The 23,344-nt window shown below is 40.6% G+C and overlaps 1 protein-coding gene across 1 annotated transcript in view; it reads left to right on the plus strand.

Annotated features, from left to right (window-relative positions):
- The window catches only part of RYR3 (ryanodine receptor 3), a 518,939-nt gene that overhangs the window by 470,066 nt on the left and 25,529 nt on the right, over positions 1-23,344 (plus strand). Inside the window, exons 69-86 of the mRNA XM_081292880.1 lie at positions 937-1,107; positions 1,428-1,487; positions 3,013-3,144; positions 3,769-3,881; positions 7,010-7,106; positions 8,698-8,804; positions 9,305-9,356; positions 10,273-10,329; positions 11,268-11,367; positions 11,516-11,595; positions 13,081-13,157; positions 15,800-15,873; positions 16,125-16,142; positions 16,572-16,652; positions 17,051-17,139; positions 18,413-18,541; positions 20,803-20,907; positions 22,633-22,714. Of these exons, the coding sequence (XP_081149006.1) occupies positions 937-1,107; positions 1,428-1,487; positions 3,013-3,144; positions 3,769-3,881; positions 7,010-7,106; positions 8,698-8,804; positions 9,305-9,356; positions 10,273-10,329; positions 11,268-11,367; positions 11,516-11,595; positions 13,081-13,157; positions 15,800-15,873; positions 16,125-16,142; positions 16,572-16,652; positions 17,051-17,139; positions 18,413-18,541; positions 20,803-20,907; positions 22,633-22,714 (1,624 nt within the window). The remainder of the gene's footprint in view (positions 1-936; positions 1,108-1,427; positions 1,488-3,012; positions 3,145-3,768; positions 3,882-7,009; positions 7,107-8,697; positions 8,805-9,304; positions 9,357-10,272; positions 10,330-11,267; positions 11,368-11,515; positions 11,596-13,080; positions 13,158-15,799; positions 15,874-16,124; positions 16,143-16,571; positions 16,653-17,050; positions 17,140-18,412; positions 18,542-20,802; positions 20,908-22,632; positions 22,715-23,344) is intronic.

Raw genomic sequence — 23,344 nt, forward strand, 5'->3', positions numbered from 1 at the left:
CTGTATGTCATTGTAAATCACAGTGCTGCTACCTCATTGCTATAAAGACTGCCTCTCCCTCATTTCCCTAATGACCCTCTGTCCACCCAGCCTTCCCTGCATCAAGCAGATGCCCACTTCACAGAGGTACAGTCCGGCAAGCAGAGTACCATGTGACCAACATTGCTTTTTCTGAATCTGGCATCATAAAATTTGGGTCACTGAAGTGCCTTGTCCCCTTGACTCCACCTTGTATTGTGGGTACTGAGTGTCTTCTGTTTGTTGCCTGGGGCTGCCATTGTCCAGAGCCCAGGGGATTAGATTCCTCTCAAACCTCCTGCTCCACTGAATGAATTTTATGAAAGGTATTGAATAAAAGACAAACACAAATTCCCCTGGATCTAAGACTGCTTTCTTTCATGTCCAGTTTCTCACCTTTCTCCCAGCCAGATCCCAAAGCAGCTCTGTGAGAATTTGCATTGCCCCATCGTAGGGAGTACTAAGTGGGATGCCAGTGCTCCAAAACACTAGCTTCAGCCCTGGAAACAGACCAATGGTCCTATAATGAGTGCTCTGGTACATTTTTGTGATTCCCCAGCATGAGGGTTCTCAGTTATTCCCTGGGGTCCTTTTATCAGTCATTAAATCATTCTTTTTGCAAAATACCAGGCTTTTGTTCATCTGGTCCAGATGTGAGTGAGCAAGACTATAGGTGTCTGTGATATGTTGTGTGTCTAGTTTTGTGGTTCTGTGTGCATGTGCAGAAGAGAAAGCTCAGGGTTAGGGCTGGTGTTTTATGGCTTTGTTTAACACACCCTTTTGACTACTGCTCTTTGAAATATAGTAAGGCCCAACCCATATTGACAGGGCTACAAGAAAGCAGGCTATCTCTGAGCTGAGATGGTTTCTTTCAGACAGTCACTGATCCCCTCTCTTTATTTTAATATCATCTCCTAGTCTGGAGGACAGGACCAGGAACGGAAGAAGACAAAGAGGAGGGGAGACTTGTACTCCATCCAGACATCCCTCATTGTGGCCGCGCTGAAGAAAATGCTGCCCATTGGTTTGAATATGTGCACACCAGGCGACCAGGAGCTGATCTCTCTGGCAAAATCACGCTACAGCTGTGTAAGCTGCCTATCTGGTTGGGCTGAGCCACCATCTAGGCAGTAGCGGTGCTAGTAGTGGTGGTGTTTAGTGAAGGGCAAGTCCCCCTTTTGTGGGTGGGCGAGGCAAATGAACAGAAATCGAAGTGCACAGAGACATCACACCTTTGTTTTAAAACTGGTTTGGGAGTCAGTAATTTGGGAAGAGTCTCTAGTTTTTCTTCTTTTGTTTAAAAAAAAAATCTCAGGAAAATCATGCTTTGACTGTCCATACACCCCTGTACTCTATTTTACATTCCCATGGTGAATTCTAGTAATAAAATTTAATCTCTCTTTCTTCAGAGGGACACGGATGAAGAGGTTAAGGAACATCTGCGGAATAACTTGCACTTGCAGGAAAAGGTATGCTGAGGGAAGACAAGGAGAACCACATAGGCTGTGCCTTGTCACTGGGTTCCATCCTCCCACTTAGTTTAATTCATCTTTTTAAAATGTGTTCTGAAAGCAGTGTTTGATTGGTAGGACTAGCTCTTTGCCTTCAGTTTTTGTTCTTTCCTTTGCTATTATAAAGTGGATGTAAAACACGTATCTGATGAAGCATGCCTTCCCACTTCCTGTTATATGAATGTCAAACCATAGCAGGGGGGATCTGGATTAGGTCTCAGAATTCACTGGCTGTGAGACTTGTTAAACAGTGAAATGGACACCTGGGGAAGTTTTAGCACCTCCCACTCAAGTGAGATTTTGAAGCAAAATAATTTTGTATCTAGGTTGGCATAATCAAAACAGAAGTTTTGTTTTAAAGGCCATTTGAGATTTTTCTAGGCCTGTGAATCTAAACAGCTCTTTCCTCAGATACATCATACCCTCAGATGAAGAACTAAGCCTATATAAAAACATCTTTCATTCTGCCCCAAATATACAAGAATGGTGGATAAAAATACTCTAGGAAAAAAGGCAATAACAAGAAATCCCAAGAGCCAGGGGGAAAAAAAGGAGATGCTCTAAATATTATTAATAAGTGAGTGCTGTGGGTGTCCTTAGAGTGCCAAAAATGTAACTTAGGGGCTAGGGGTTTTAGTAACCTTAAAGGTAAAGGGGCCAGGGACTAATTTCCCCCACTGGGCACAAATGCAGAGTGATAAACTTGCAAAAAATTATCCTTGAAATTTAAATTCTTAAATTTCCTGCAGAGACAACCATGAAACTATTGGGAAAGTTTTCACTTCCTCAAGTAGAGGTTCTAATGTCATTAAATAAAACTCCTCTTGAAAAATAAAGTCATGTAAAAAATTTCAAAGCATGTAAGGAAATCCACCACCATCAGAGGGTCAAGAAATGCAAAACAAGAATAATTTGAGAGATAAGGAACTATAGAAAAGAAGTTAAATATAAATGTAATTAAAATATTAGACATAAAGGACGACATTACTTTTGAAACAGGAGGAGGGGAGATAGTTTTGGGGAAAAACCTCATAATGATTATGAAAACGGTCATTGAAATTTAAAATTCAATGTACGGATTAAAAAGATAGGCTATACTTAGCTGAAGAGAGAATTTATAAATTGGATGATTGTTTTAAGAAACAGCATCAAAATTGAAGCACAAAGAGATAAAGTAATGAAAAGATGTCAGAAGAGTTGAGATATGTAGGCTAGAATGAGAATTTCCAACATAGCATCATCTACAGTGCTGTAGAAAACAATAATTGAGAGATAAGAGAGACAATAAGAGAGTCTTTTTTTTTTTTTTAATGGCACTGGGGATCCAACCTAGGGCTTCACACATGGTAGATAAGCACTCCATCACTGATGTACATCCCTAACCCAAAAGACAGTCTTGATTCGTATGGAAACCCTGGTAGCCTTTTTCAGTACCAGAGGTACAAGGAATTAATTATTTTTGTGGATCTGATTTAATTTTTAGTCTGATGACCCCGCTGTAAAATGGCAACTGAACCTCTACAAGGATGTTCTGAGGAGTGAAGAACCTTCAGATCCAGAGAAGACAGTGGAACGTGTACAGAGAATTTCAGCAGCTGTCTTCCACCTGGAGCAGGTATGGAGTATTTGATCTAAGGAGGGACAAAGAAAGACTACCTTGGGGAATACAAAGCTCCTCTCCACAGTCAATTCTCAATTACAGGTATCCTTTAAAGACTGAGAATACAGGAGCTGGGGTTGTGGCTCAGTGGTAGAGCACTCACCTAGCACATGTGAGGCACTGGGTTCGATCCTCAGGACCACATAAAAATAAATAAATAAAGATATTGTGTCCAAATACAACTACAAATGTGTGTGTGTGTATAATTTTTTTTTAAAAGACTGAGAAAACAAGGATCATCCTATATCCTCAAGTATCATTTTGGTGCTTCATCATAGCAGATCCCTCAATTCTTTTCCCTTCCACTGCTTTAAAAATTCTTGCCATTATCTCAAATGACTTTTTTTTTTTTACTGTTTGTAAAGCTGCTGGTAAGCAATAAGTGGCTAACAGCACATGGGAGAAAGAAGAAAACCCAATACCTTCACAAATGGAATCATCTACTGTTATGTACATTTTTCTGACTACAGTTGAAAGCCAAAATTCTTCCAGGGTTAAGAAGTCTGGGCTACAGGTGACTCTCCTCTGCCACTCATATCAGCCTAGCATGTACCTACTACTTGTGTGATCTCTTCACAGGTGGAACAACCTCTAAGGTCTAAGAAGGCTGTCTGGCACAAGCTGTTGTCAAAGCAGCGGAAACGGGCAGTTGTGGCCTGTTTCAGGATGGCTCCTCTCTACAACCTACCCAGGTATGTATTCTGTCCTTTTCTTCTGACCCATGAGCTGGCAATGGCAATTAAGTTTGCTTCCACAGCTATGCTCTGTTTTGGCCTCTATACTCTTCACCCAAAGAATAGAAATTGGAGTTCTTGGCTCATGGAGCCTTTGGAGTCTGTAGAGTATGATGGCCTGCTAAGCAATCAAGGTAAGCCTAAAAAGTGGTGAAATTCCCTAGCGTCCCATACCTGTGCAGCACTAGTACCTACTGTAAAGTCAGCCAGGTAAGCATTGAGGAGCCCCTCTTCATTAGCTGAGGTAGGACTCTTCATGAAGATGTAAAGACTTCTATAAAAAGGGTTCTGGTTTCTAAAACACTTTATCCCCAAGTCACCAACTGGTCAAGCAATATTTAACTTCTCATGCACTTTGACACCAAAATTGCTATTTTCTTAGCAGATACAGAAGTATAACCTGGGAATCCTAATTTATCACGGTGTATTTGCCAACAAGATGAAGAAAAGCTAGAATGCCCCAAGAGTACAATTAGGGGCATAGTGCATTTATTTGGGTGTTTTAGCCCATACTTCAAAGTTTAAAAAAAAATGCATGAAGGTTTTTCTGAAAATTGTGTGAAACATTCTGTGTCCACACAAAGTATCTATGTCAATTTTCTGTCTCTGTGACAAAACACCTGAGATAAATGAACTTAAAAGGAGGAAAGATTTATTTTGACTCGTGGGTGTAATCCATGGTCACTTGGCTCCTTTGATCTGTGCCTTTGGCAAGATAGAACATCATAGCAGGGAATGGGTGGTAGAGTAAAGCTGCTCACTTCATGGCAGCTGGAAAGCAAAAAGAAAGGGAGGAGGCAGGGTCACAGTATCCCATTCAAGGTCATGCCCCCACTGACCTAACTTCCTTTCACGAGGCCCCACCTGCTGAAGGCTCCCCACTTCCCAGCAGCACCAAAGGTTGGTGACTAAGCCTTCAACAAATGGCCATTAGTGGATATGTAAGAGCCAAACCATAACAGTATCAGTGACAGACTGGGTCAGCATTGACCACTGGGACTGATTCATTGTCTTTGGTGATTTGGAAACATCCTCATCTTCAGACTCATTGTAGAGTGGGTAAGGTCAGGCCTGTGATCAATAAACAAAGCTGGTGATTGACTCTAAACTTCTGCTTCATCAGCTTCCAAGTCACTGGGAACATCCTCACCTGGTCAGGGAAAGTAAATTGACTTGGATAAGCATACTCCAAATCCCATATACACAGGTGTGTTTTTTGGAATATGAGATTGGGGACCATTCCTCCGCTCAGCCTTTGCTTTCATTGAACTGTGGATCCTGGCCATCATTTATCCAGACTGTCTATTGCCCTGTGCTGAGCCAACTGAACTTTCCTCATTAGAGCCTTCATAGATGAAGGAGAATCAGGGCCTCTGAGACACAGAACTGCTCTAGCAGTTTACTGTCTTTGGGACAGACTGAGGCGTTACTAAGTCAAGTAGAATTCATGAATAAAAAGTTGAAAAAAATAAGTCTAATAGTCATGGGCATGAAGGGTGCTGAAGTACTAGCAGAAAGGTGAAATTCATAGCTTAGTGAAAAAAGCAAATATGCATAGGATTTTTGACTTGTTTCCTAGAAGTAAGGAATCATTAAAATATATTCGCTTTCCTGTCTGTGTGAGATCCCTACCTGGCACTGTGCTAACGTGGCCTCCAGAAGAGCTCAGTTCCAAGCACATGTCGCCAGAGCAGCAAGGCCAGCTAAGCAGAAATCACCTCTCTCAAAATCAACCACTTTTTCCTAAATCCACTGAAAATGGTAGTATTCTCCTTTCACATTTGGGCTATTCCTTCAGTAATTCTACCACTATACAAATAAGTCCAGGAATTCACCATATCCTTGATGTGGTGTGGCTACTCCTAACTCAGAGACTTTAGAAGGGTTACCCTGGGTTTTTTCTCTGGCATGGAAGATTGTAAGTAGATTTCATAAGAGCAGCAACTAACCAAGACGCTCGTGTGGAGACAATTCCTTCCCCACCTTGTGATGATCTAAACTACACAGATTCTTCCAAACTAAAACAAGCTAAATAGATTTATTTTATTATGTAGTAACTGTTTCTCTGGTGTCAGTTTTTAAAAGAAAACCTGTATGCTTTTCTCCAGACACACAATTAACAATTTCTTCCTGAGCACCTTTCAACGGGTTTGGCTGGAAAAGGTTAATGAAAAAACTCAGTATGACAGGCTTATACCCATTTTAATGGTAATGTAACCTGTGCACACTCCTCCTCTCTTGATCATGATTTAATATTACCATAAAAACACAAATTTGTACAATTTTTAAAAAGAATTCTGATTGGTCAGATTTTAAAGAAAGATGGCAAAGGTTGTGTTCTACCAAAACCATGACTAGAGCTTAATAACTCTGGTCTTGACTTTTATCTCCTTTTCTCTCCCTCCCCCCACCATTCCCCTCATATTCAGGGGCTAATATTCTCAAAAGTTAACCCTGGATTATAGGAAGTGGCTCATGCCAGTTACTCAGATGCCAGGGGCATAGCTAAAATCCCTGAGGCACAGGAAGATGTGCTCATGATGTAATGTGCCCATGTTTCACCTTCCTAAGTAAAAGCCAGAGCACCCCTGCTGGTGTGGTTCCTTGGAAAAGCAAAAAAAAAAAAAAAAAAAAAAAGCCACAGGTTGATGTTTTCAGCATACTTGAAGCCAACTACTTAGAAACTGCATGATTTAGATTGGTTTACCTGATCAAGTGGCCAACCCAAGGAGTGACTAAATTGCCATATTAAAAAAAAAAATACTTCAGGACTGTTACTTGACCTAATTAGTTGTCACTAGTGGGAAATTCAACAAAGACCATGTGAGACCAGATTTGGGTTACAGCTACTGCTGTTGCTTGCTTTAACCATTGTTTTCAGAAGGTGCTCCAGTATTTGGGAACCATTTAGTTAGGGAGTTCACTTTTCTTTGCAATGAATGCTTATGGTATGCTGCTGGTGGATCTGACCAATCAGAAGATCAGAATTGTACAAAAGCCTGTCCTGCTTACTAACCATGAACCGCCCAAACTAAAATGACAAGTCCCACAAACCCTCTTGACCTCACTCTCACCCTTCCGCTCAGGCACCGCTCTATTAACCTCTTCCTCCATGGCTATCAGAGATTTTGGATAGAAACAGAGGCGTATTCCTTTGAAGAGAAACTAGTACAGGATTTGGCTGTAAGTACTGACTCAACTGGAGCAGACATGGGTGTGAATGAATTTGATTTTGGTGTTCATATGTGTGTGATAACAGTTAAACCTTCCCAAAGAACTAAATGTATTAATTTGAAAGGAACTAACTGTAAATTCTCAGGGGAGGCCCTGCTAATGGTCATCAGAGCCAGAGGATGAATTTTCACTTGGAGGTGCTAATACTCTTTTCACTCTCATCTTCATCATCATTAGCAACTAATATTTCTTGAATGCAGCCATGTCATGGAGAATTCATGCTAAGTTAAGTTTTGAGCACCACTGGTTGCAGGAGGCCACCCCACCCCAGCCAAGACCTGACATTCCTAATCCATAGCTGTGCTTTAGGGAAGATGCATCTAAATACCTACCCTTCCTGCATTTCACATTTCTGTACTGGCCCTTCAGAAGATTTGGCATGCTCTGTCTCTAACAGACTTTATGCTCTGGAACTACTCAAAAGGACACACAAGGGGGAAAAGCATATTGCAAAGGTACCACAGAGCCTCATCCTGGTTCAGAAAGAAAAATAAATTCTCTCATGGTTCTGTTTTCTCCTTCTCCCTATTTCTCCCATTTATATTTCTCTCTTATCACTTACTGTCCCCTAGTTGTACACTGTGCTTCTTATATCTACCCTTTTCCACATTTCTCTTTTCACACTATTTCTTTTCCTCTTCCCTGTTTTTTTTCTCTTAAGCCTGTCTCCTTGTTTTCCTTCCCTTTTTTTTTTTTTTTTTTTTTTTGGTGGGTGGGGGGCAGTCCTTGATTCTTCCCATATATTTCTGTCAGTAAGAAAAACAATTCCTTGGTTGGCCACTTTTTCAATTTGTGTGAAGTTGACAAATGAGCATCATTTTGATCCTCTCCTTCTTAGTCTTTTACACAGTCTCTGTTGTTCACCAAATACGATCCTCCCTGCTGACTTGGCACTGCTAGGAAATTCACTTTTACCTCTGGCATCAGCTGCTATTTCCCTTCCTGTAAAAGAACAAAGAGAAAAGACTTGATAAGAGAAGTGCCAGGCTTTCAGCTCCAGGACAGTAGCTCTGGGGAACAATGAGAATTTTAGAGTAGAATGTGAGATTAAGAAAGCAATATGTTTTGCTGGATTGAATGAAGGATAATACAGACCCCAAATGGCCCCAGAGCTTTGTAACTTTGCACTACTCCATCTTCAGCCCAGTTTTCCAATGGAAATTTTAAGTATTGGCCAGAGAGAGAGTCTCATAGGTAACTCTGCAGGGTTTCCCTCCTGAACTCAGGTGCCCAGAGCTTGCATGAGAGTTCTGCTGATGGGGGTCTATAGTTCTTCCCCTGTAGTCAGCTTTTTTGCTTTTTCTTTTGTTTAACCTAAAATTGGAATGTTTCTTTGATTGGCTGGAAAAACAAATATACACCAACCTTGCATCCTCAGGACTTCTCTGCTGAAATAAATATGTGGTGTAGTGTGGTTTCTTTTTCTGCTTTCAGTCTGATGCCCTTTGTGCCTTGCGCTTGACCTTTTCTTTGTTCGCATGCAGTTATGTGGCTCATGCTAAGACTTGTGCCTAACACCCATCTATGTTGGTTTGTGTAGAAGTCTCCCAAGGTGGAAGAGGAGGAGGAAGAAGAAATGGAAAAGCAACCAGACCCACTTCATCAGATCATTCTCCATTTTAGCCGAAATGCTCTCACAGAGAGGAGGTCAGCACAACCAGGGCCCTCCTCCCGGGTGGCGGGGATGGTCAGGTCAATCCCAGCTCCTCCTCTTTCAGACAGCATGGGGTGGAAGGGACGTCAAGTTTGAGCTGGCCTATTTGGGGCCATCAAGAAACCTCTAGAGGAACTACATCAAGCCACAGTCCTCATCATAATGCCAAACTCTGAGTCTGAAGATTAGACAGCCTGATGTTGTAACCTTGTCCCGTAATCCCATGTCAAGCCCATGCTGATTCAAATTTTTAGAGCAATTTCTAAGAATCAGAGTGAGGAAAAGTATTTTTTAAATAATTTATCTCAGTGTGGTGGTACACGCCTGTAATCCTAGTGACTCCAGAGGCTGAGGCAAGGAGGATCAAAAGTTCAAGGCCAGCCTCAGCAACTAAATAATTCACTTATAATGTAATTTGAGATTTATATGGCTGTTAGTGTTTTCTGAGAGTTCCAAAAAGTAGCCTGCTAAATATTTCCTCCATTCTTTCCAGCAAATTGGAAGATGATCCTTTGTACACCTCCTATTCCAGCATGATGGCCAAGGTACACCAGCATTTTCTGCACATTATCTGTCTGTCTCCTTTAGACCTCTTCAGGCATATGGAAACTGTCATGTGAGCAGGAGGATGGGGACTTGGTTAGGCATAGGTTCCAGACATTGCATGAGTCGTGTGTCACAAGGGTAGCATCAGAAATCCACTCTCCATCCTCCTCAGGAAATCCTGAAGCTTTGCAGAAACCATGGCTGCTGGTGGCTAGGCTCATGTGACAGTTCTGTAGCCAGCTAAATGGGGCTCAGGCATATAGACTATCTTTGTATGTTCAGTAGGGTTCAAACACATCTGTAGGCGAAGAAAACAGGTCTAGAAACCAGGGAGATTCTAGTGTTCCAGAAGAGGGAGAGTGTCCAGGGAGATATCACCTGGAAGGATGGTGAATTCTGGAATGAGGAGTGGATGGGAAAGTGCTCCTTCCCAGAAAACTCTCATGCCAGGCAGGAAGGAGGATATGTGGGGTGCAGGAGCACCTCTGCCTTTATCCAGCTACACCACAGGGCCACAATGGGAAAGGGCACTTTACGATCACATCCCAATCTTATTGCCATTACCTTGGTGCTGTGTTCAAGTCCCTGCATTCTTTTCTCCATTTACACCAGAACTTTACCAGGGAGGACAGTTCAGGTCAGTGGTTCAACCAGATAGGTGCCCATTGATTATGTGATCTCAGTGTTCCCATTTCTCATCTCTGACCCGCATGATGACTACAAAGATGGCATTTAAACTATAATGTTGCCCTGCAGTGCTCAAAATGTTCCTGGTTTTACAAACTGCTGAAATCCTGAAGAACCTGTGAATTTCAGCCTGTCCCCTGTCTTGCAAAGTAGAAGAGTTTATCGTTTATAAGATACACTCACCTTTAATTTTAATTCTGTCTCCTTTCTCTGCTCCGCGGAACCCAGAGCTGTCAGAGTGGTGAGGATGAAGAAGAGGATGAAGACAAGGAAAAAACATTTGAGGTAAGTTTTCACAAAGATTAAAACAGGGCCACATTCCCAGGCCGTCATGATGGGCCTTCAGAGGTGGTGCTGGCTTTAGCATATGGGGCTCACCCACCAAGTGTATCTGATGTTCCTTCGTAAAGAACACCCACCTGTGTGTCTGTGGTCTGTCTCTTGCCTAGCAAGGGAGCAGGCAGCACACTGATCAGCAAACCACCCCACTGGGTTGTTTCATGGGAGATATTTTGCTTCTTCCTAAATATTATCCTAATAGGAACAAATTCAAGTATCCAAAGTGAAAAATCAGAGCCATAAAGACACTTGGGTGGTTGTTGTACTACTCTTCTATAAATATAAATCTAGGGTGTGGGACCCTGAAATTGTTAAGATTAAACTATTTTAAATTGCTTGTGATATTTGATAGTCAATGTACTAAACAGAATAAAACAGAAGTAATGAATGTACATTTCTGGAGAGCTTTGACAATCTAGTACTGAGATCTGGTGGAAAGTGTCTATTAACTGTGCTCTGAGTGTTCTAGATAAGTGGGCATTTTCCTCCACTCAGACAGATATCAAGTTGACCCCTCAGCAGGTCCCCCAGATGACAAAACATTGAAAAAAACACATTTTAATCTTAGGTTGCTTACTATTAATTATAGTATCAATGGGGAAGAGATTGTTTTACTTGGCATAACCATAAATGGAAAATTCACCATCAAAACATGAAGGAATTATGGGTAGACAGTTTTGGAAAGCTGGGCAATGTTTATAAATAAACTTCAGAGGTTTATTTTATTCAAAATTATGCCTTCCTCAGGCAACTAAAGACTTTCTCACCTTACCTCAGTCCAGTGAATTTCCTGGAGGCAAATGTGGACAGAAGACAGAGATAGAGATAGGGAAGGAGCAGCAGAAGCTGGGAGACAGATATTTCCCTGAGACTTTTTTTTCTAGGAGAAAGAGATGGAGAAGCAGAAAACCCTCTATCAGCAAGCTCGACTGCATGAGCGAGGTGCTGCAGAAATGGTGCTTCAGATGATAAGCGCCAGCAAAGGTGATTTGCCCACTTCTGATGAACCCATGTGACTACCATAGAGAGATCATGCCGTGACACAGTCATTATTAACAAGTCCTCATAAGCCCAGAAGGTGTGATTCACCACCTGTTTCCTTGGTGATTCAATCAACTCTTCACTGTGGCAGGTGAGATGAGCCCCATGGTGGTCGAGACTCTGAAGCTGGGGATTGCCATTCTGAATGGAGGCAACGCTGGTGTACAACAGGTAACAGGATTCCAGGAGGTTGTGCAGAGTTCATGGGGTACTCCATTTGACAGCTGTCAGCCTCTTCATGGAAAAGGTGTTGACTGCTGCCTAGGGAGGCCATCCAGATTCACCTTGTGGGTGTTTGTCCTTAGTGGCCAATTATGTCAGAGTTGCTGGGAACACAGAGAAAACCAGGGCTTGGAGTTTACAGACAAATATACACTTAATAAAGAGCTTTTACCCAGGGTTAAAAAAGGAACTTTGCTTTTTATCATAGATGATTTTCCGCAAAAATCTATATATACTCCAGAGGAAGTTTCCTAAGCCTTGGGTTTTTATTTTAGTCCTTTCACTTATTAGCTACTTTACAGTGACCACCTTGTCATTGTGGTTGGGGGTTTGATAACCCCACATGACTGTTATTCATTCACTTATTCCTTCATTCATTTGTTCAACAATTATTCACTGTAAGGGCTGAGGGTGTAGTGAGACAAATAAAACCCCCTGCCAACATGCAGCTGACATTCTATTAGACATTAAATGGGACAATTCACAGAAGCACACAGCAAGGGCCTGGCACATGGCATTAATTCTATTTTTTTAATTGCATATCTATTTATTTTTAATGTTAGATAAATACATTAAAAGCATACATTGTTGTATTAATTCTGTTATCTGAATTGGAACTGAATGCAGAAGACCAGGAGTGCATTGGTATCCCCCAGGTACTTCAAGATATGGCTGAGAACACCTGTGTGCACCTCTTGGCAAAGTGTCCAACAGACTTTTGACATTCATGAAATTATATCCCAGAGTCTCTGAGAATATCCAAATCATAACCACTATATTGTATATAGTTTGCCTAGTCTTTAACTCAGTCTAAACAAATTCTTTAGTAGGAACTGTCATTTGCTTAGTTGTGTCTTATTTTCTGCTTTGTCCACCAGCACTTGCCAACTGACTATCTTGAAGGATCTCTCTTTTTTTAATTTTTATTTTGCTTATTGAAAAAAAAAGACAAAGTTCCTGTCTTCCCCATAACAGCGAACACAGGAGATGTCTCTTGTGAAAGAAATACTGAGCTTTCAACTAAGTTCATTTCTAAGATTTTTTTCTCCTGTCTGCCAAATTCATAAGCATGAGCAATTCAGATGATACCTCAGCAACATTAAGCATTACTGTGTCGAAGTCTAGTGCTCATTCCCAAATATGAGTGACTTCAGACAGATCCATGAAGTCAAAGGTCTACCTGCTGCTCTAGCAGAAATACTAGTAAGCCTTTATAAAACAAGCCTAATCCATCCAAGAGATTCTCACTGTAAGTAGAGGTTCTGTAAGAGAGTGGGACTCAGACATGTATGTTTTTCTTTTGTTTTGAATTCTGTTGGTGATTCTGATACCCCTGCATCTGGGGATTTGCAGTTATTCTATTGGGATTAAGAGAATCAATACTTGTGGCATAGCTTTCATTGCTTTTCCCTTTAAAATATGTCTCCCTTGCAGAAAATGCTAGATTACTTAAAGGAGAAAAAAGATGCTGGATTCTTCCAAAGCCTTTCTGGTCTTATGCAATCTTGCAGGTAAATATGAGGAAAGCACTCAGCATTTCTTAAAATGGTTCATTATTCAAGAGAAAGGGGAACAGATGCATAAAATTAACTGGCATGTCATGGAATTATTGAAAGAAGGCTCAGAAGTCACCTACTTTAGAAAGCTGAAGGGTGGGTATGGTTCTCCAGCCTCTGGGGTTACATTCAAACAGCATTCAGAGGGGAAATGTAATCTCTGTTAGCCACAGACAGACACTTCACCACTGTTGATGTGTCCCCCACCACACCACAAACTGGGATTGAACCCAAGGCCTCTCTACCACTGAGCTATCCCCAGCCCTTTTTACTTTTTGTTTTGAGACAGAGTCTTGTGAAATTGCTGAGGCTGACCTTGAACTTGTGATCCTCTTGCCTCAGCCTCCCGAGTCACTGGGATTGCAGGTGTGCGCCATAGCAGCACATTTTTTTTTTTCCTACTAACAGCTGTTGTCTTTTTCTCCCCTTTCTCACGTCCTTTTGCATTAGATTCTTTTCCTGGGAGGCTCAGTCTATACTTTTAGTTTCTCCTCAAATGTGTGCCCAGAAAAGTCAGACCAAAAAGGAGTGGGGGAAAGGAGGATCCCTCACTATGACTCAAGACTGTTTTCATTAGACCCATTAGGCACTTTATTAATCTCTGTCTTTAATGATCTTTGAGTATTTTGTCACATCCATTTTGATGAGGTATATCTTAGCATAGGAACATTTTGGTGTAACCTAAAAAACAAAGTATCAACATGTCAGTTTATATTACCAAGTTGTGTAAACCACCTCTCCTAGCTGAACCCTCTGACAAATAAATAATATATAACCCAAAGTCATAAGATAACCACTCTTGCTCATTTCAGAAATGATCCAGAAGTCCTTCCAAGAAAAAATATCACCTTGTTCTCTAAAACTCATGTGTATTTCAAATAATCCAGAGCTCATTTGAAAAGAAATCAAAGTTATAATAATTTAGCTCATTTCCCTCTAAGTAATATGATTTAAAATGGAACATTAGGTTTTCCACTTGAAAATTTGGAGGAAGAACAGCTTTTCTTTCAGCAGACTTCATAATTTTGCTAACCTTATTTGATTAGGTAAATATTGTACCCTGGCGCAATAAGGGGCTTATTTGAGCTGCAGTTTGATCCCTTAGTCTCAATATCATTTTTTTCCTACTAACTATTAGTTTATTATCTCTCTTAGGAAAAGAAAATGTAATACTTCTAAGTCTGCTAACTGGGAGGAAAATAGTACATGTGGACTCAGAAATGGCAAAAATCAAGGCAATTGCTCATGAAATTCTCCATTAAATTTCTTAAAGGTCTCTCACTATTCCATAGTACTCAATATTGCTAAGTTTGTTTGTAAATTTTTTTATAATGATGGTAGGGAGGGACAGGTAACATACACTTAGTCGCCAATTGACTCCTAACACAAATTTTAAGATATGTTAGTGGATTTTGGTAATTATAAAAATAATACATATTTTTAAAACATCTAAAAGTGGGAGAGACATTAAAACATTCAGCATTGGTGTTTAGAGATGGAGTGAAGATCAGAAATTTCATTGCAAAGATTCAAAATCAAAACAACTGGGTCCAAAAGTCCTTTTCCATGTTATCCTCCCCTGACACAAAACCAAAATAGAAGGATAGTTGCTTGTGGTTGCACAGGCCCTTTTTATAGTAGAATCTGGAGAGAAAACAACAAAGATAGCAATAGAAATTTCACTGTTTTCTGTTTAAAATTCACCTGGATTGCAGAACATGTGATTCTCTAAAAAGAAAAAAGAAATACCAGTGTCCTTCCAGTCCTTTGCCCAGTAGTAGGAGGAAGGCTAGGTTTTACAGAGTCTTAATGGACTCAGTCATAAACTTCCCAAGAGTTACATTCTTATAAGACCTTATGTTTTCAAAAACCTTCAAGTGGGGGAAAGTTAGACTCTTTGGGTAAAATAGGAACCCTGTTTGGAAACAATCTGATCATACAGTGCTCTTATTATCAAGCTTTATGGTTGTTCATGGCTACATAAAATTTGGCTATAGTGGTGACCAGGAGGAGGTTGGAGAAAGTAGGGACAAAAAGACCAGCTTGTCACAAGTTCAGGAACACCTCAGAACACCACTGCCTGTGAAAGCTTACTGTCCATGCTTTTGGCTCCTGAACTATGTAGGATCATCAAAGGGTGTAGCCTTCAAAATCTGGATGTGTTAGCACTCTCCATCACTACTCATCCTGTGCTCTGGACTTCACAAGTCCATGTGATCCTCAGAGAAAGAAGGAAAAGGAGGGAACAGTTGATAGTAAACTGTTCCTGAAGAGACCTTAGAAACAGATCAATTCTTCCTCATTTGGGAAGCCTTTCTGAACCTTTGTCTATTAGCAAGGACACAGACTGGACAATGAGAGTTGGAGTGTTTATGACCCTTCTCCATGCTCTTGACAAGATCTGAGTCACAGTGTCTGTAAACATTGCTTGGCACAAAGCCGAGGGACTGCTGGATTTTGAACCATACCTTAATGTGTTAGTCCATCTATAATAATAGAGGGACAGGATATTCTTAGTCAATAGAGACACTGGCATTACAAATCCATTTCCCCAGCATGCATAGCCCTGAACCTTGTTTTCTTTTGTCTGTTAAAAGTGTCCTTGATTTGAATGCCTTTGAGAGGCAGAATAAAGCGGAAGGCCTGGGGATGGTTACTGAAGAGGGAACACGTAAGTAACTAATGAATGTCAAGGTCATTCTCTTCCTGATTAAAACCTTAACTCTTTCTGGTTAGAGCCTACTCTCATGGCTTCTGAATCCCCAAATACTTACTGAGTTTGAGCAAAATGTTTCCATCAGTATTTCGATAAAACCTGCATCCAGGCCGGATGTGTTCATAGAGCCAGTTTTAAGTAAAGACAACTAATTGTGGTTTTGATGAGTTTCTTACTTTGTACTCTTCTCTCTTTCTTACTGCCAGTCATTGTTCGTGAGCGTGGTAAGTTTGAGTTTCTGGCCTGGATTCCTGCCATGTGTGTGAATCCTAAGAGATTTAATTTAATTGCCTCTGCACAGACACATCTTAGGTTTGGTGGTTGCATGTCGAGTTTAACTCAGCAGTTTAAAGCTTAATTAAAGAAGTGTCTTCTGTCTGTAAAGCATGGGCTATGGACTGTGAACTATTTATGCCATTGTTCTATTTGTTCTCATTACTGACTGAGTCTCGGGGCTAAATAATTTACCTTTGTAAAGCTCTGTGCTCTGCAGCCCCAGCTTCAGATTAATTTGGTTTCTCACCATTCACCCAGCATCCCTTCTCCAAACCATTCCTACACCACCCTTTGACATTTTTTGCAGTCATTTGCATTAGAAGGTGTTCCATGTTGAGAAGCCAAACAATTGCTCACCAAGATGTTCTGTTTTCAAGGTGAAAAGGTGCTCCAGAATGATGAGTTCACCCGAGATCTCTTCAGATTCCTGCAGTTACTGTGTGAAGGACATAACAGTGGTAAGTGGAACACATTGATTTGTCAAGAGAAAACATTCAGGGGCACAGTTATAATTCAGTTTGGTGTGTGCTGTTTCAATCAACCAGTCACTAGCCCAAGGACATCCGTCAATCCATTCTTTCATAAGAAGGTCTACATGAGACCACTTAAACTTCATGGCCGATGTTATGAAACACTACCAAGGCTAAACTGCTTCTAGAATCTCCAGCCCTTTTCATCTATCCTCTTAGGCCTTCTTTAAGTCTCATTTCAGGGTCACCAGGTTGGGAGGACTCAAAACAGAGCCCTGACCTGCAGACTTTCCCCATGGTGTGCCTCTTCTAAGCTCAGCCGAGGGGCATGCCTGGCTCCCTCCACATGATGGGGCCAGGCTCTGACCCAGCACTGGTACTCTCAGACTTTCAGAACTTTCTGCGGACTCAGATGGGTAACACCACCACTGTGAACATCATTATCAGCACTGTGGACTACCTTCTCCGCCTGCAGGTGAGTGGGAGGGCCTTGGACAATGGCACCTCTCACCTATACTTCCAAAGGTAAAGACAGCTACACAGGATTCAGATGGCCCAGGATACAAATTCTCTTCAACTTACAAAGGGGTTATGTCCTGATAAACCCATCATATGCTGAAAATGCATTTAATGCACTGAGCCTACTGAGCATCATAGTTTAGCAATCTGGTACAACCATAAAGTATCTGCTGTTTGCCCTCATGATTGTGTGGCTGGCTGAGAGCTGAAGTTCACTGCTGTAACCCAGTACCACAAGAGAATATAATACCGTATATTGCTAGCCCAAGGAAAAGAACACAATTCAAAATTCCAAGTATAGTTTCTACCGAACTCCTATTGCTTTCATGCCCTTGTAAAGTTGAAAAATTATAAGTCAGACCTCGTAAGTTGGAGACCTTCTGTACAGTCAAGGCCCAGTAAGGATGGCATTGTTATCTGTGTCCATATGCTTATGGGAAGTCAGATGCTTAAAAAGTATGTTTAACAACAGAAGCAAGGGGGAGAGATCAAATATCAAATTATCTATTATAAAATGCTGGTGTACTTTAGTTTTGCTAGTGAAAATGCAGGCACAATGCCCAAGATCTATAAAGCAACCTGTGAATGAGAAGAACAGATTATACCAGGAAGAAGAATTAAATAAGGTGATGGGAGTGATTTGCCAAGTTGTTAGTGTTGAAAAGTCACTTGGTTTAATTGTTTTGAATGAAAATCCAAATTGTATTGAGAAAATCTGCACAAATATGAAAAAAGATCCTCTTTGTTGATTCCTTATTCTGGTTTTGCCACTTTGTGGGGACCTGTAACAATCAATTTAATTTGTGTTCCAGTTTTCTCATCTATAAAATGTAGGACCTGCCTCATAGAATGATAGTAGATTGAGAACTTCACTAAATGGAAAGTGCTGAGAACCATATCTTGCATTTGAAATGTTAGCTATTGTTGCTGTTACTTTATTTGAATTATAGTCAATATTCTCTTTGGTGTACATTTCTCACTTTGATTAGATGTCCCATATCATGGTCTCCCAGGTGCTAAAGGCTAACCTCTTAGCTTTTCTTCCCTGGAGGGAAATATTTATGCTTAAAAGACTCTAGGGACCAGGTGACTGTCCTTCACAGAATCCCTGGCTCCTGTCATAGGAAAGAGGTCACAGAGTTGTAGGATTCTCTCATACTCCCACACATTGAGTTCAGCTTTACCTACTGAAGTCTGAGAAATATTAAACTCTATTTGTTTGTTTTTAGGAATCAATCAGTGATTTCTACTGGTACTATTCAGGGAAGGATATCATTGATGAATCTGGACAGCACAATTTTTCTAAAGCTCTGGCAGTCACCAAGCAAATTTTCAATTCTCTTACTGAGTATATTCAGGTATGCACTAATGAGTACAGACTCGAAGACAAAAAGAACATATTTCTCATTCCCATTTTCTAAAGAATATTTGGATGTAGACAGTGCACTGTGCACCCAGCCCTAACACTGACACTATTTCTTATCTAGAAGTAGGAACCCAAAGGACCTGTACTCTATGGCAGCTTAGACTTTGTGCCCCCCGCCACAGACACCAAAAAATAAAAGGGATATGTGATGTTATCTTTCTAGAGACTACAGACAATCCACACAAGCTCTGCCCATTTGTTGAAGCACATAAACTATGTCGAGTGGCAGTCTCATCTACATATGATTTTGGGGCCAAACATCTAGATCTTTCTGTAGTCCTTGTTTATAACATTCTCCATTCATTGCCTACAGTGGTCCTTCTGCTGTGAAAAGAAACAGGTGTATTCAGGCATAATTTGCTACAAAATCAGTAGTCATCTCTTAGCCCTGTGTGAGATAAGATTCTTAAAAACAGAATTAATGTTACATTTTTATATTATCATAACCAAGAGACTCATGAATAAGATTTTCATTCATTTATTCATTCAACAAAACATTTAGCTTATACTCTAGAGTGGCTTATGAAAAGAGGTATATTGCCTCTACCACTAAAGAGCTTACAGTGTAATTGAGAAATACAGGTACATGAGGAAAACTTTTTGACACAAGATGATAATTTGTGATTGAAACCATCATATCCACCATGCTTAAGAACCACATATGTGTGAGTTCAGAAGAAAGCCCTGTGAACTCCAGGGCTGAGAGTCTTCATAGGCACATATGGACTGTGGGTAGACACAGGGGAGGAAGTAGTTTCTAAGTCAGTCTTTCAGAAAAGCTGCAGAGATAGGATTGTGCATGACTTCATTAAGAATAATGTCAATAATCACATCAATCTTGCAGAAAGAGAAAAGCAAGGAAAAAAATGGAAATATTCCATCCCCTTTCTTGCACCTTCATTTCTGATTTTATGTTCCATAGAATGTGAAATACTGAAGGAGATCATTGAGCATATTTGACGAGGATTTGATTTGATCTGGGCAGAATCTATCCTAATCTTCAGAATTTCCCTGGAGCACTTAACTGAAACGAAGCAGCTCATTTTTGTGAATGTGAATTTCCTTCAACAACCAGTTTTGTTCCAAAAGGAATATAGTGGCTTCTAAAGAAGCCGCTGGTTATACACAAACCTGGTTATACACAAACTTATTTTTAAGCAAACATGTGATTTGGGAATGCAGACAATAGTTCTCCTGCTCATCTCTTTGGGAATCTTGACAAGATTTTTCCAGAACTTGAGATAGTACCTATGTCCTTTTAAGAACTTTCTTATTGAAGAATGATTTGGCAATTGGTTAAAATGTAGAAAAAATACACTATAAGGAAGAGTTAAGAAGAAGCAGTGTTGGTTTAATAATGATCTTCGAAAATAGGAAGGTTATTAACACACAGAGTACAAATTAGTAATTAGGTCATCTGTGTATATTTGTCTTTCAGAAAAGATATTTAAAAGATGGTATTATAACCTGAAGTTTAATAAAAATCCTAGAGGTGATTTTATCATTATTTCAGAATTTTTAAACTTATCAGAGAGTCCTGTTGTCAGCAGTTATGTGTAGCTTTGCTGATAACCAATTACTTGCCCACCTTTTGTTTTCAAACTGTACTCCACAGAACCCCTGAGTTCCTCAGAAGGCCTCTTAGGAGAAGGGGTGGGTGAGGGCAGGCAGGAGTGCCCTTCAGCTCTGCTTCAACCAAAGCATTTAATTATTTTAAATATTGTTCTTCAGTGTAAGATTTTATTTGAAGAATGCATTTCTATGCCCCCTCCCCTTCCAAAAAAAAGTCTCTGAAAAAAATCACTGCACTGTGAAATTCTTGATGTTTTTTCCTAAACATGATACCCTACAACTGGGAAGGAAAAAATAAAAAATTAACATCTTAGGAAAAAAACTGAGCTATAAAATATGAGACTGTGAGTGTGTAACCGATGTGATTCTGCAATTTGTATTTGGGGTAAAAATGGGAGTTCATAACCCAATTGAGTCAAATGTATGAAAGATGATATATCATGAGCTTTGTAATGTTTTGAACAACCAATAAAAAAAATATTAAAAAAATAAAAAATTAAAAAATGAGACTTTGGGAAAGTGCTATCTGCTCATAAAAGTAGGTGTCGAATGCCCTACTAGGGCAAGTGTCGGAGCAACTTGTGATGCTGAAGTGAAATAAGGGTGTCCTGCTCTCCACAGGGCCCCTGCATCGGGAACCAGCAGAGCCTGGCTCACAGTCGGCTGTGGGACGCGGTGGTTGGCTTCCTCCATGTGTTTGCTAACATGCAGATGAAACTCTCTCAGGTACTGTGGCCTGTTCCCCGCACATTTCATTGGTGTGAAATGCTAAACAAATTCTCACCCCTTGGTTTTTCCATTATGGATGTAGCTGCTTGATCAAAGGCTAGAAAAGCCATGCACAAAATGGGCCAAAATAGGAAACAGGAATAAATGCCTCCAATGGGGATCCTGTATGGGCTTTTGCATGAATGCAGCTTCCTTCTTTGTGTCCCACCAACCTGATCTTTCCGTCATTGCCTCAACACTTGCTTTCTGTGGTGCTAATCCGTTTTGCTTCCTTGTCATTGTTTTGTCAATTTATAAATACTACCTGCCTTGTCTGATCTGTCTGATGTTGCATGTCTCTGTAATCCACATAGCCCTTCTCTCTCACCTTTGCTTCCCCCTTCCCATCTCTGCCTCTCCTTTTCACTCCCCATCTCTCTGGCAAGATGAAGCAGAATCACTGAGAGCATTTATTATGGCCAAATAAATGTAGCATATGTAGAGTTGATCACCTCTCTCCATGGCAACACATGAGGGAGAACCTCGGGATGTGTGTTTCAAGCTGATTAGAGTAACATTTGCAGCATTAATTTAAATAACATGGATCTAAAATTCTCCAGGCTGTCATATCTGCCTCCTCTCTTCTGGAATGTGCTATTTAACCCTTTCATTTTTCCCCTTTTGACTCTGGCCTTATGGGAGGAGAGAGTTCTTGGGAGGGCTACAAATTTGGCAATACTCCATCCACTTCTTTTCAACTGGGGCAGTGTGGTATAGAGACTCCAGAGACAGGAGTCCTGGCCCAATCACCTCCTCACCAGTGATTTTTAGAAAGTCACTTCCTTTTTTTTAAATTTCATAATTTATAAAATATTCTGACTTAGAATGGATGATCTCTGAGGTCTCTTCACAGATCTAACATATCTCTAAGGTGTTTTTCTATGTAGCTGTGACACCATAGATAAGGGAAATTTCCTCAGAAATTTGAAGGGCTAGGCAAATCACTATGTCTTTCAGAGATAGGCTATTAAATAAATGTGACCCAGAAAACATATTTTAATTTCACCCTCAGATCACTCTTCCAAGGATAATTTCTTAATTTTAAATTCATTCTCAGATTAGATCCAAGGATCATTTTCTTCTATGGCATAGGATATAAAATACAGAGCTAACTTAATTTCTACATTGCTGAAATTAAGACCAAACAGGCTGGTATCAAAACCATCTGGAGGAATAGCCTCAATCATACACTATTTTAAGGAACCAATGGCACCCAGATCACCACCAACCAGCATCAGGATTACCTAAATCAAATCAGAAGGAAAGGAAAACCCACTAGTTGACTATAACCTTGACACCATAATTTGATTGCAATAGTATTTCCATAAAGCTGATAGTAATTTTCCAGCATAGAAAATGACAATGTGAACTACTAGAGAAACCTAAAGGCTCTCTGGTGGATTGGGTTGTTCAGTAGTGTTGGACAACGATGTATGTCTCTCTGCCACATTGTACTAATAAAAGGAGAAATGCAAAGGACACTGATAGACGAGTCCTGCTATGGGTCTCCTGATGCCTCAGACAGTGGAGGATAAGACATCCTTGTTCGCAGTGAGAAGGGAACTCATTCCTGACCTTGATGCTGCCTTCACCGACCTTTCCAGAGCAGGCTCTTCTTGCTCACTGCCTGGTACTTTGCTGAGGGATCAGATAGCTCAGGGGTATCTCCTGTTTCTGTTCTAGGATTCCAGTCAGATCGAGCTGCTGAAGGAACTCTTGGATCTCCTTCAGGACATGGTGGTGATGCTTCTGTCCCTCTTGGAAGGTTGGGCTGTTTGGTATAACTAGGCATTCACACGACTGTAATTGCCTGAGCACTAACCTGACTAATCACTCAGATGATCCTTCTGGCAGGTCACTGATGCTATATGAGATTGATTAGAATGCTAAATTTTCAGAGAGAAAAAATGAGTGAGGGGCATATGGTCTGATGGACAAAGCCTGAAGCCAACTCATTTTATATCAATAGGAAAGCCAGAATGAACTGGGGAAAACCTCCAAGCTTTGCTCTTCCCTATCCTCTCCCTTTCCCCATTGCTTTTCAATACATCTGGCTGCCAGTGTGTATGCCAGCAATCTGGGGGGCACCCTCAAAGGCCTAAGGGGATAGGAGGGACCCCAGTATTCTGATAATGAAACCACTTTCTGGGCCCCAGGTTAAAAAAAAAAAAAAGGCCATGGTCCATGGTGTGGCCATATTCTTCCCTTTGTTTCTTCTCCCTTGTCTCCTAGTGGTGTAGATTTTATGGCTTGCTGCTACCTCCTACCCATTTTCCAAATCATCATGGTCAGAAAAGAGCTGACTGATTTGGCACATAAGTCCTCTAAAAGTAGCTACCTGACCAGTTGTATGATGGCTCGGGTTTATTTATATATTTGTATGTCTTTTTGAACC

Source organism: Spermophilus citellus, assembly GCF_964194105.1.
Source record: "Spermophilus citellus genome assembly, chromosome: 4".
NCBI lineage: Eukaryota > Metazoa > Chordata > Mammalia > Rodentia > Sciuridae > Spermophilus > Spermophilus citellus.